The sequence below is a fragment of the Cygnus atratus genome, chromosome 4 (genome assembly GCF_013377495.2).
Source record: "Cygnus atratus isolate AKBS03 ecotype Queensland, Australia chromosome 4, CAtr_DNAZoo_HiC_assembly, whole genome shotgun sequence".
Taxonomy (NCBI): domain Eukaryota; kingdom Metazoa; phylum Chordata; class Aves; order Anseriformes; family Anatidae; genus Cygnus; species Cygnus atratus.
This window is the reverse complement of record NC_066365.1, coordinates 51,265,756-51,278,632: the sequence shown is the minus strand read 5'-3', so window position 1 is coordinate 51,278,632 and position 12,877 is coordinate 51,265,756. Positions and strand designations below refer to the sequence as shown.

The 12,877-nt window shown below is 37.1% G+C and overlaps 1 protein-coding gene across 1 annotated transcript in view; it reads right to left on the bottom strand.

Annotated features, from left to right (window-relative positions):
* GABRG1 (gamma-aminobutyric acid type A receptor subunit gamma1) overlaps positions 1–12,877 on the bottom strand; it is a 53,322-nt gene that overhangs the window by 14,318 nt on the left and 26,127 nt on the right. The window contains exon 4 of the mRNA XM_050710586.1: positions 44–264. Coding sequence (XP_050566543.1) covers positions 44–264 — 221 coding nt within the window. The remainder of the gene's footprint in view (positions 1–43; positions 265–12,877) is intronic.

The window sequence follows — 12,877 nt, the reverse complement described above, 5'->3', positions numbered from 1 at the left end:
TTTTGTTTTTGTTTTTTTTTCTACTCATTTATTAAAAACCCACCTTAGAGTGTATAATACTCTTCCATCACTCCAGATTCGAAGTAAGCGATTTGGAGTTGTAATCCAGTGAGCATCAGATTTCCTTGAGTTCCGGAAGAAAGTGTCTGGAATCCAAATTTTTCCAACCATATTGCTATTAAGCATAAGCACTTTCATTGAGCTGTTAAATTTTAGACGACTGTCATACCAAGTCTGGGCAAAAATTATATCTATGGTGTATTCCTAAAAAAACAGAGAAATATCTATATCTATGTATACATTTACCAAAGCCTGCAATCAAGAGTTTGTAATTCATATATAAATCCAAGGCCACCTCTTCTATTCTCTTTTGTATCATTTGTGTTGCACTCGGCTGCCTATACCCCCAAGCTAAGGAGGAGGAGACCTGATAGAAGCTTGTTGTGACTTGGTGGTCCCCAGAAAACACAATGAATTCTGGGGCCACAGGCAGAAATTTAAGAGCAGCCTTTATACTTCTGTGCCAGACTACATACTAAAGACAGAGATTCTACATTGCTTAAAAAGCAAGCCAAAAAATTTTCTTACATCTTCCTCCCCAAAAAAACTTCACAACATACAGTTTAAGATCCTTCAAGAAAGCTACAATCATCTTCAACATTCAACAACAAAAAATAAATTAAAAAAAAAAAATCATCCACTGGCCAAATTTCAGATTTTGAAAAATTCCTGGATATGCAGGAAGTAAACAACACAGATTGCAGAATTATGTTACCATCTGCCTCAAATATATACCTATGTACACACAAAAGTATACTTTATCACAGTCAGGAAAGAAATTTCCCTAAATGAACTTCACCTTACTTATTAGATCCTGAAGAAAACGTTTTGGATAGAAAGCAAACTCCTCAGTAGATTTTTATGGACATAAAATAAAAGTGGTGAATAATAATAATAATTTTAAAAAAACACAGCCTTTTAATGAGGCAATTCTTGACACAGCTAAGAGGGAGATATGAGGGAGATATGCATTGAAAAAAAATATTTCATTGCATCTGCAAAGAATCCCACAATTTGCTCCTCCACACCACATAAAGAAGCGAAGCAGCAGTCTCTTCTCTGTTGTATTTGTCACAGCTCCAGACCATGGCACTGATCTAAACATCAACAGCCACTCCATTTTGTGGCAGATCTTCCCTACATGTCTGTCTCATGACACCTCCAATGAGCAACTCAGCATCTCCTTTCAGAGCTCAGTCTGCAGGGAAAAAGTACTGAAGACCGACCAGACTTAGACACATTGTGTTTGTTGGTCACCTGTCATTTATGAGGGGAAAAGAGAGAGAGAGAGAAAGGTTCAAATGCCTGCCTAAGCCAAACGATGCGCTACTAGTTTACTTGGCCAATAAAAATGCATGTTGCAAATAGTCAATTCTGTTTTTAAATGTAGTGAAAGTGGAAAGCTTTGCTGATTGGATTAGTGTTTCTTGTTCTGTTTATTTTTAAATAGGCATAGCAGCCAGCTGTAAGAGTTATAGACTCCTCACCCACTTCTCCAAATGATAAAAGCCACCTCCCAAGAAAACTTGTGAAATTTTCCACTCCATCCTTAGGAAGTGCAAAGACAGGTATTAGGACTGCCTAAACCTCTCTCAATTTTCCCACCTCTTCAGGTGGGAGAACAGGTTTGGGATAGAATAGATATTCAAAAGGGAGGCTTGCCTCTGCTCTCTGGTCCACCTGGACTTTGGTAACTCATTCACTCAAAGATTACAAATGATTAGTGTATGAGGAAAACAGCAGAGGGACAGAGGGAACAAAAGGAGTAATTAAAAATGCATTTTAGGGACGACTTCACTCTAAAATTCTGCTTATTCCTTGAGGGGTTTTGCCACCGGGGGAACATTCTGCAGGTCAGAACAAGTACTTGATTATTTTATTTCTATAAAAGTCCTTCAAGACAGCTGTGAAAACCCAGGTCTTGTTTATCCTTAAAATTCTGCTTTCTGTGTTCACCTACAATGGTTACAAATGGAAAGGAAACTTGCTTTGGTCTATTGTAAATGAATACCCAAGACAGTACACTAAAGAAGTGCCTTAACGGACTTAAATAGAACAGCATGAACAAAGATTTATTTATTGCCTTAACAGTACAAATAGGAGAAAAAAAGTCAGTGAGTGAAATCAACAGAAACAACCAAATGTACGAAAAGAGCAGGCTGACTGAGTTTGAAGGTGTTAACCTAAGCAACCACTTCACAGTGGCACTGCATTGTCTAAAAAAAAAAAAATAAATAAATAAATAAATAAATATATCAAAGTGTTATTACAGTCAAATCCACCCAGGGCAAGGAAACTCAGGTTGCCATAGAATACCAACCACTGTAAATTAAGATAAAAAAGGAAGAGGAGCTCACAGATGATTCTGAATGCACAGAGCAAAGGAACAGCCTCAGTAGACCCAGATGCTTGGATTCTATTACTTTTCATTATTAAATGTACAAGTTTTTTTATCAGAACTGTGTATTACAGGAGTTGTTTAAACAACCTTTTGAAGGAAAAAAAAAAAAAGAAACTTTTGTTAAAATCCTTCATGAAGCATTTATCATTGCTCAAAAAGAATCTGATACATAATAATTCAATATCATAACATCAATAACTATTTGTTTCCAAGTGTCTTGCTGAAAGCATGCTAAGAAATGCCAGCTTCTTGTCACTTATCTGCAGAGAGTGATCCTCTGTTTTGAAGCTGACATGAGCACCCAGACATGTACCTCAGGATTCACACAGCCAAAGGCATAATCCTACTCACTCATCCTACCTGAAAGATGTGAATTCGCAGCTTCTTCATGGGTGACAGCAGCAGTTTACCCCTCTCTTCAGCAGGGACCCAGACTCAGTACTCTCTGATTTCTCACAAGAGCATTTATTCCACTTCTAACATTTATGTTGGTGGACTTAACTACCTAATTCTTCAGTATAATACATCCTTTAAGCTTCATATCTTCTTCACACAAATGATCTCATAAATTCAGACAATTTTATCTATACTATCCTACACTCAGGTGAACTTTAGCATAAAGTTCAAGCACAAATATGTTGTCCTATATCTCTACAGTGTGAATACATGTGAAAATGGGACACAAGTGGTTATTAGCCTCATTTCTGAACACAAATGTCCTCACAAAATAGGCCAGGTGTTACAGATCCAAACATCCTGCACATCCATCAAACACACTGACAGCTGAGACTCAAGAGAGTCTGGCAGTATGCAGCTGTGGCAGTATAGATACCTGAGAACAATAACCTGAAAGTGGTACTGTCAGAATGTTGGATCGGTTCTGAAGATCTAGTTTTGAAATGGGACTGAAATTTGAAGGTTTTATGGCTTCATACACTGAATTCCCTTAAATTTTCAGCTCCTGAAAAACAACTCCTATTTTCTCATTAAAAGGGGAAATAGGGGTCCCTAAAATATGTTGAAAATGTGGTAGAAAAATCACTACAATAAAGCACTTAGGTATCTTCTCTAAAAGTACTTTGTTTCTGGAATTAGATGAATAAAATCCCCATCTTTGTTTATATACCATAATAAAAAGCACAACGGCACATCAGATTTATAAAATTTTCTTTTAGTGCAACAAATCTTTCTGAGCAACTATTTTGCTTTCCTTGTTTTCTTAGAAAAAGTGAAATTTAACACTTATCACTACCTCTATTAGTCTCATAAAGCTCACAATTCAATGCCATTCTGTAACCATAAAAATTGGTTTACTATTTTCTCTTCCAAATGAAACTAATGATAAAATAGCCATGCAGAATAAAATGAAATCAATCTATGCCTACATTAGTCACAGCCATAGCAAAACGTGTGCTTATTCATATTTAGCCTCACATGGTTCAATAACCATGGCACATGTTAGCTCATATTTGGTATTTGATTAGATCACCGAACTCTTTTGCGCAGCTGGCATAAAGAGCCCACCTGCCTAATTTTTTACAGATAACTGCAATCCTCTTCCATCTCTTTCCTCTCTAAAAGATCATAACAAACTCCAAAGTCTGGGAACACAGTGGCTAATCAGAGATTACCATTAAAGGGCCATGCAGTCACAACAATCTGTGAATACTGACAAGCAGGTGTGTAATCTCAGAGAAAAACAGTAAGTAAAAGCAACTATTTCAAATAGAGTAGGAACAGTTATTTTATGGGAATATACTGAATTCTCAAAATTAGTTTCTCAGAAAGAACAAGCACAGTTCAATTATAGTAAAACAAGAAAATAGCCTGCTAGAGTTTTTTATTGGAAAGCTGGGGGAAAAAAAAAAAAAAAGGAGGCAAATACCATTTTACAAGATTATTTCTTAGTGTACCTACAACATGCCAATTCCAACATAGCATCAATAAGGATAGAAAAATCACACAAAGAAGAAAACAATTTTTCTTGATTATTTTGTCTGGCACTCTCACAAGTGATTTGATATTCCATAGTAAAAACTGTAGAAAAGTCAAGCAATGAGTAGCTAAACGTCTGGCTGGATTGTGTTAACCACGACACATTTTCTTTGGCAACTGGAAAAAGTGGCTTAGCTTTCTGGGACTAAATACAAATGCAGTGAGAAGCCCCAAGACCAAAACTGGAGCTGAAGTATTGTGTTATCCAACTACGGTCCTGCAATACAGTTCATTACTGATGAATTTCAGAGAGGGAAAAAAAAAAAAAAAAAAGAATAAAAGTGTCTACTTTTCATTCCTTCTTCACTCACAATAAACCCACCCTAGCTTCCCTACTAGATTCAAAATTTCATGTGAAGCACACCTGGAGTTTTCTGCAATGCCAAAAGCGAATTCAGAAATCTATTTCAGAGGTAGCCCCTGAACTCAGTTCAATCGCCAAGTGTGACATGACTTCATCTTGTTCGGTTACCCATAATATTTTCACCATGTTTCTTCATTCTATTCAGTTTTCTAATTCCTTTAAGTCAAACTTAATGTGAATGAGGCAGGGAATTCTTCAGGGAAAAAGAAATGAAGAAAGGGAAGATAGAGAAAACACTCTATCAATCTATATGTTTTGACATTATTAAGTTATGCAATTTAATATCAAAGACTCAGGTAAGTATGATGGTTAAGAGGTTTAGACAATGAAGAGTCATAGACAAACTGGTAACCAACCACATGCTCTCCCAAGAGGTAAGAGCCAACAAAACCATCAGGCACTAGCCAATTTATCTTCACCTTGTCATTGAGCAGCCAATATGCTCTCATAATCTTTACCTTTTCCCTCACCAAAATATCTCTGGACACCAATGCAGTGTTTTTAAGTACTTTATTAAAATACTTAGCTATCCTTGAAGTACAACTTCTCTTAACAAAAGTTTTAACATATGGTTGCTCTCCCTGGTGGGTTACTTTAAAAGCTGTTTAAACAAGATTCTTGAGCTGCATCAGACTCAACCATGGTTTCAGAACTTGATCCCCATGCCTGGCACTGAAGCAAAAGTAAAATTCCACGTTTTAGTAAACCATTTTAGTTTGCTCACTTGTGGACCCTACAGTGAGATTGAAAAGATCTGACAAATCACAATGATTGTGATATGTACATCTAATATTAAATTAATGATATTACATTGGTGGAAAGGGTGGAGGTTGCAGGAAATACACTAAACAAAAGTGTACACCATCTGCTCCCAGACTCTTTTAACCAGTCAGATTGTTATAATCATGCCGATAATCACACTGGAGGGTATTACTATGAGAGCATATGCACAGGGGAAGTGTAAATATGGCAAATCATATCTACAGAAGGTGAGGGAGTACAGAGAGACCTATATAGCCATGATACAGAAGACATCCACTGCTCTTCACAACATAATTTGGCATCTGTGCTTCTCCAGTCCTTATTTTGAACATGTAAAGTGACAGATGCAAATCAAAATGTGAACAAAAGGCAAGATTTATTAGTTTTGAAGATTATAAAAAATCTTGTCCACTAGTTAAAAGATTAGATAGAAAAATAACTAAAACACTTCAGCAAAATCTCTGCTTTCATATGATCAGCTTAGGTTTGGGACTTTTGAAGAAAGCATGTGTCCTGGTTTTAGTTAGGACAGAGTTAATTTTCCTCCTAGTAGCTGGCAGGGTGCTATGTTTTGGATTAGAATGAGAAGAGCGCTGATAACATGCTGATGTTTTAATTGTTGTAGAGCAGTGCTTACACCAAGCCAAGGACTTTTCAGCTTCTCGCTCTGTCCTGCTAGCGAGCAGGCTAGGGATGCAGCAGGAGCTGGGAGGGGACAGACCCAGGACAGCTGACCCAAACTGGCCAAAGGGGTATTCCATACCATCTGACGTCATGCTGAACAATATATAGGGGTGGCTAGCCGGGGTGGAGGGGGGGGCCGGCTGCTCGGGGATAGGCTGGGCATCGGTCAACGGGTGGTGAGCAATTGCATTGTGCATCACTTATTTCGTACACATTATTACTATTAATACTATTATTATTATTATTATTGTTGTTATTCTTTTTCCTGTCTTAATAAACTGTCTTTATCTCAACTCACAGACTTCACTTTCCCGTTTCTCTCCCCCATCCCGGAGAGGGAGGGGGGAGGGTGAGCGAACGGCTGTGTGGTGTTTGACTGCCAGCCGGGCTAAACCACAACAGCATGAGAAGAGGAAGTAAACAATATGCATATGTTTGCATATTGAAAATAATACAGAAAGGGTTTTTTATGCTTTTCAATTGAAATCTGAACATTTCAGCCACTGCCATTCAAAAACATTAAAGTACAGAAAGAAGCAAAGACAACTCAGATCTCAAAAATCAGACAAATACATACATATATATATATATACACACACATATATATATAAATAAAACCCAGGAGTGAATACTAAAAAGGAGTAAGTCTTCAGCTTCAAGGCTGCCAGTAGTGATCTATCAACTGCATTAGCAGTAGTTTCTAAATTCTGAAGCTACATCTACCTTTCTGTAACTAGAGAGACTTAAGTAGTCAAAATTAGTCCCATGAACAAATTTAGCAACAAAGCTGTACATCAGTCAAGCACACATGGCTTTCTACAGTTTCCTTTTATAAATGTCTCAAACACAACATTTCACTATTCAGTACAGTACAACTGCTTTACCACCAGATTAATTGCACTCTTTGCTCTTTTGAAAAAGAGCAAAGTTACTCTTTGCTCTTTTGATTCCACGGTTTTCCTGCTAAGATTCAAAATCCCAGCATTGATGGCAAAACCAAAATCCCAACATTGACAGCAAAACCAGGACAGAAACTTACCTGCGTTTGGTTCCTACCCTTCAACTCTTGTATGATACATGATCCGATGTGAAATAATAGCAGTCATACCAGTTTACCTTTCTGGTTCCTGAGGCAGTCAGGAACCTCCTAATACCTATGTGCTACACTGAAGATATAAGAACATGGATAACTGCTAAGAACTTCCAAAGACTTTATTTAATTATTGATCCCAAGTTCTTTGTAAGGGCTGGCGCACTACAAGAGACAATACTGTTATTCAAAAAAGTGAAATCTCATGCAGCTATATATGCTAGTGAATGACAAACTCCAAAATAGCCATACAAAATGTGGTTTAGATGTGAATTTTCCATGGTAGTTGAAATAAGCAGCAAGAACATATAAGACTTCAACAAATTTAAAATCACGCTACAACAAAATAAAAATAATGAAAGCCAAGATAACAGGCAGGGAAGTTAAATTCACTAGTAAATGAACATTGCATTCCTTAACAGCTACTTTATCAGCTCTCTCACACCTACTAAGAGTGTAGGACAAACACTTCTTCCAAAAATGGGTTTGCCTGCTTAGTAAACAACTAGGAGGTGTGGCTGTAGAAAGAGCAAGCAGACCATTCCCTCACTTGGCAAAATGGATTTCCTAGAGCATGCACTATGAGGAGAAAAATCCTGTTCCTGTAGCTGCTCAGCTTTTAACAGATGTTGAGATTTTATAGTGTCAGCATAGATCCTGGCACTCACCAGGATAGCAGCTTTCCTCTGGAGCACAGTAGTGAAAGAGTCAATGACAACCTGTATTATAGGAGCCAAAGCCAAGGGCAGTTTCTAGATGACTACAAGCAATTGTAACAGTCAAAGCACATCCCTCATCTTTCTACCCAAAACCTAGGCGAATCTAGGCCAGCAGAATCACTCCCACAATTTGAATGCAGCATCACAAATTTCCATATAGACAGACAGATTAGGAATTAATAACAAAGAACAGACATGCAATGTTCTCCAAAATATTTATAACATATTTGAAGCAAAGATAAGAGGTACAAGACAAAGAACTATATGTAGCTTGTCTAAGCTGCAGACACAAGAGAGGCAACCACAGCAGCAGTCAGAAAGGGTTTGGAGCAGATATTAAGGCATCAGAAGTAACAATAAATTGTACAGCAAAGCAGCCAAGCAGTCTGTGCAGTCTGGGGAAAAAGCACCAGCAGAACACTGGTTAAGTGATAGCTGATACCTTCATCTTTTCAGTGAAATGCTACATGGTAATTATATTAATGTTAATCTTGGTTTAGGTCAAAACTGATTTCACAGACACTCAAAAGTGCTTATATAGGATACACATCCTCTGCAAGGAACTTACAGTTTAAATTTAACATAAAAAACAAAATCTGGAAAGACCATAGGGACAAAAGTAACAGAAAACAGAGAACCCAATACCAGTCAGAATTACAGGCAGAGATTTTAGCACAGCAAAAGCTTAATTTCTCACAACATTTTGTAGCCTCCACACACAAAAAAAAAAAAAAAAAAAAAAAAAAAAGTTTAAGCAGGATCATGATGAGAAACAGGGAAGAAGCTTAGAAGCTTTATTTGTTTATAGAAAGTTTCTTTCAAGCAGAAGCTAGCAGAAGCTGTCCTCTTGGGGGAAAAAAAGGAAAAACAAAACAAAACCAAAAAAAAAAAAAAAACAAGAGCAGAGAATAGGCTTTGAAGTGCCTTAAAGGAAGCAGGAGCAAGAAATGGCTCAGCAGAAACTGTGGAATGTTTTCTCTGTAGGACATCTCTAAATGGTATGAGTGGAACAAGACTGCAATTGGAAAGGTTACAAAAAATTGTCATCATAACAATGGAAACGTGGACAAGAGATTCACTGTGATAGACGGATTAAGAAAAAAAAAGGAAAAAAAAAAAAGAAAATCAGAATTTGTGAGGCTGTCTGAGACCTTGCTCCTGGTTCTGTGATCCATCACATTATGGAAAATTTTTAGATTTCAGACCTCAATGCCTGTGATTATCCACAGCAAAGGACAGTGTGGAACGGTCAAAAAGTTATTGTTCTGTCTGTGGATATGACGAATCTAAAATGATATAAAATGGATTTTAAACCAGTATATGGTGGCATACTCTCTACTGAAGTCAAGAGAGTTAAAGTTGTTTTTTTTTTCTTAATTATTATTTATACTGAAAACAAGTCAACTGTGTCTTAAGTAACACAATGCTACTAAACAAAAACAGTATCTCCTGAAACATGAACAAGACTAACACAAGATTTAAGAATGAGCTACAGCACAAAAAGTCTGCAGCCTCAGATTGCATCATTCCTAAACAGCACAAACAAATTAGGGCACATTTTATATCAAAGAGAACAGATTTTCTAGTGCTCTGTGTGGGACCTTAACTACCTATTCTGACTTCATATCTGTAAAGAGACAGCTGGTAAACTGCAGTTGAAAAAGTGACAAGTACTGAATGCTGTTTAAAGGGGGGGCTGAAAAGATGGCTCTTCTTTGGTTTGCTTTCAGAAAGCTACTGCAACATTTCCCTGTCATACAAAGGCTGTCTTTTCCCTCATCCCTTGCCACTCCCTTCAAAATGATCACAGAAATTGAGGGTGACATACGGACTGTTGTGCTGAGCCAGTATGAGCAGAATATTGCTTGTACTTGGCTGATTCCCCTGAAACCGGGTAGGATAAGCTGCAAGTACCTTGCAGTAGTAACAGGCAAACTCGCTGCCCGCCAGAACCAGACTAATCAATTTAAGCTATTTTTTTTCCCCCATGAAAAACAGAAAGCATGCATAAAATTGTATTTATGAATTATTATTCAAATTCCTACAGCTGGCAAAATAAGAAATACTAATAGACATGCTGTTTTTAATACTTAAATGTATTTTATAACAAAGAAACAACAATGTTTAAGATTACTGAAGGAATATTTCCTCAACTGTTGTAAATGAACATTGTCTCCATCTATCTCAAACATTCATCTGAGTAACAAGCAATTAACTGTGATCACTTTTAGTGCTGATAGGCATCAGAATGATTGGGATCTACCTTTCTTAGTCAAAATAAAAGAGTAAGTTGGGAAAGAAAGTGTGCTATTCTAGTTCAATCCAAAGATGCTATACAATAAGCAACAGGTAATATTCAAAGACTTGTTGATAGTTCTGTTCTGATTTCGAAACAATTATTCCTACCGTATGAAAGAGAAAGGAAGCTGCTTTCATAACATGCATACAATGGACTCCAAAACAAAATAAAACAAAGCCTGTAATGCTTGCATGATGAACATGCACAACCTTATGGAAACTCATAAATTTTAAAACATGGCCAGAAGTGCTCATGCCCTTACTCTCACTTGGTCATCATAGAGCTCTTACAGACAATGGTTCTCCTCTGCACAGTCTTCTTCCAACATGAAAGGAATTCCAACCTGAGCTGTCAGAACACAAAAGCCAAGGCACTCCCACGGCTCTGCCACAGGCAGTAGCAGGGAACATCTGCATATCCCGGAGACATTGGGGCAACAGTAGCACAAAACATTACGTGTTGGTGAACACAGAGGGATTGGGGGATGAAATTGAGGGCAAAAAATAAAAGATTGTGAGGCCAACAGACAGCATGGATGAACATGTATTTCTACACAGGGACCATATAACAGACTTAAAACCTGTACCACCAGAGTGGCTTTTTTTTTTTTTTTTTTTTTAATATTAGTCCTGGTTTGGGAGGAAAGAGCCTAGTACGTATATATTAAGCGCTCAGCAGAATAAGTTTCCACATAAACAAAAACAGGCTCTAAATATTCATCATATGTCTAAATTCCATTAAGAAACCTCTAGACCACTGCAGAGGTATTGGGGACTGAGACTTTGGCCATAAAAATGCACTTAGATATGGTTTATATGACCCTTGCAGGATGCATAGCCCAGGGTAGCTCTAAACAACAGATTCAAAAATCTTTAGGCTTAATGAGTACTAGAAGCCTAAATACTTCGTTGATCTGGACACTTGTTAAAAATGTTTACTGAGGCTGCAGATGCCTAGAGAGACCACACACTGTAGGAAAACATCTTTTATGCATGGGGTGTCTATACCATCTAGAAATTTATGTAGATCTTTGTTAAATTAAATACTGAAAGCCAAAATGCAAGCCTTCAAAAACAAGTTCTAATGAATGTCATACATATGCTTAAAGCCTCAATTTTATGAAAGTGAAAGAGTCTATCAGATAGCAAGAGGAAAATAGACTGAATTATATACATAAATCAGTTTCCTCTCATAATGAGTGTCCTTTGAAGCTTTCAGAGGAACATACTCCCCTGATATGCTGTTTCAACATCGTTTCAAAAAAAACCCTTTCTACATCATGCCATATTGTTTCCTAAGTAAATAGTTAAAGGACATCATTTGCCAGAGTGAATTAACATATCTGGCGAATGAGTAATTCAATGGGGAATCACAGATATGTGTTCTCACATAAAGTGATAGAATGAAGGACTAAGGACAACCCTTGTAATGGAAGCAATTTTTGGAATATTGGTTAACTATCACAAACAATATTAACTCCAGGGAAAGTGCTTCCCTAATGAAAGAGCTCACATAACAATTGCTTACAGGGTCAAATCCATAATTATTTTTTGCTGAGATTAAAGACATCTTTGTTGGAAGCCTTAATAAAAACTGTTTGCATATATATGGTTTTATTTATTTTCACAAACATTTGATTTTTCTAGTGATATTAGATGCTCATATGATCCAGGTTCCTGGAGTCCAAGCATAGAGAAAGCAATTGCTATTTTATGAAGGCCATAGTGCCCTTAGATTATAATTTGAATTGCTAAGTAGTTCTTTGCTCATTTTTTAAAAGCATAGAATAGTTTTCAAAGTTCTGTGTTTTAAAGACATTTACCTTATTAGCCTCTGGTGAGCGGCTTCATTGTTATTTCTTTTTTAAATCAGGTTAGGGGGATAAATGTTGATATACATTATAACCATTAGGATCCTACTTTATAATGAAGTAATATGCTTTTTCAATATGATATCCTTGCCTTAGATTAAAGTCAGTATGACTGCATTTTGTTAGCACTATGGCAAAAGCAGCATTGCCCAGCTGTAGCGCATATGGGTAGACCTCTAACCAAGTGGCATGATACAGTCCTATGGATGATCCTATAATTACTGCAGGTGCAACACAGGGTAGGGGTAAGAGGATGGCAAGAGTTGGTTCTTTATAACTGGCAAACTGGAGCTGTAAGCATTTCCCCTTTTTGGTCCTCATGTATGCAACCTACTGGTCACAGGCTGAAAGACTTATGTTGGTTACTTGTAAAGGAAACATTTACAATTTGCTATGTCCTCATTAGCAGTAACTGTCTGTCCCCATATTTTGCTCCTGCTGTAAGTTCCTTCAGAAGATGTGAAGAGAAGAAGCAGAGGAGAAAGACTACAGTTGGAAAACGGATGAAACCACAAAAAAGCACTTATATTGGACATGAAAATGTGAAAAATTTCCTCTACCACGTTGCTCTTCTGCTCTTTCAATCAGTTATTTACATACAGCCCTCACCTGAAACATTGAATTCCCTGCCAC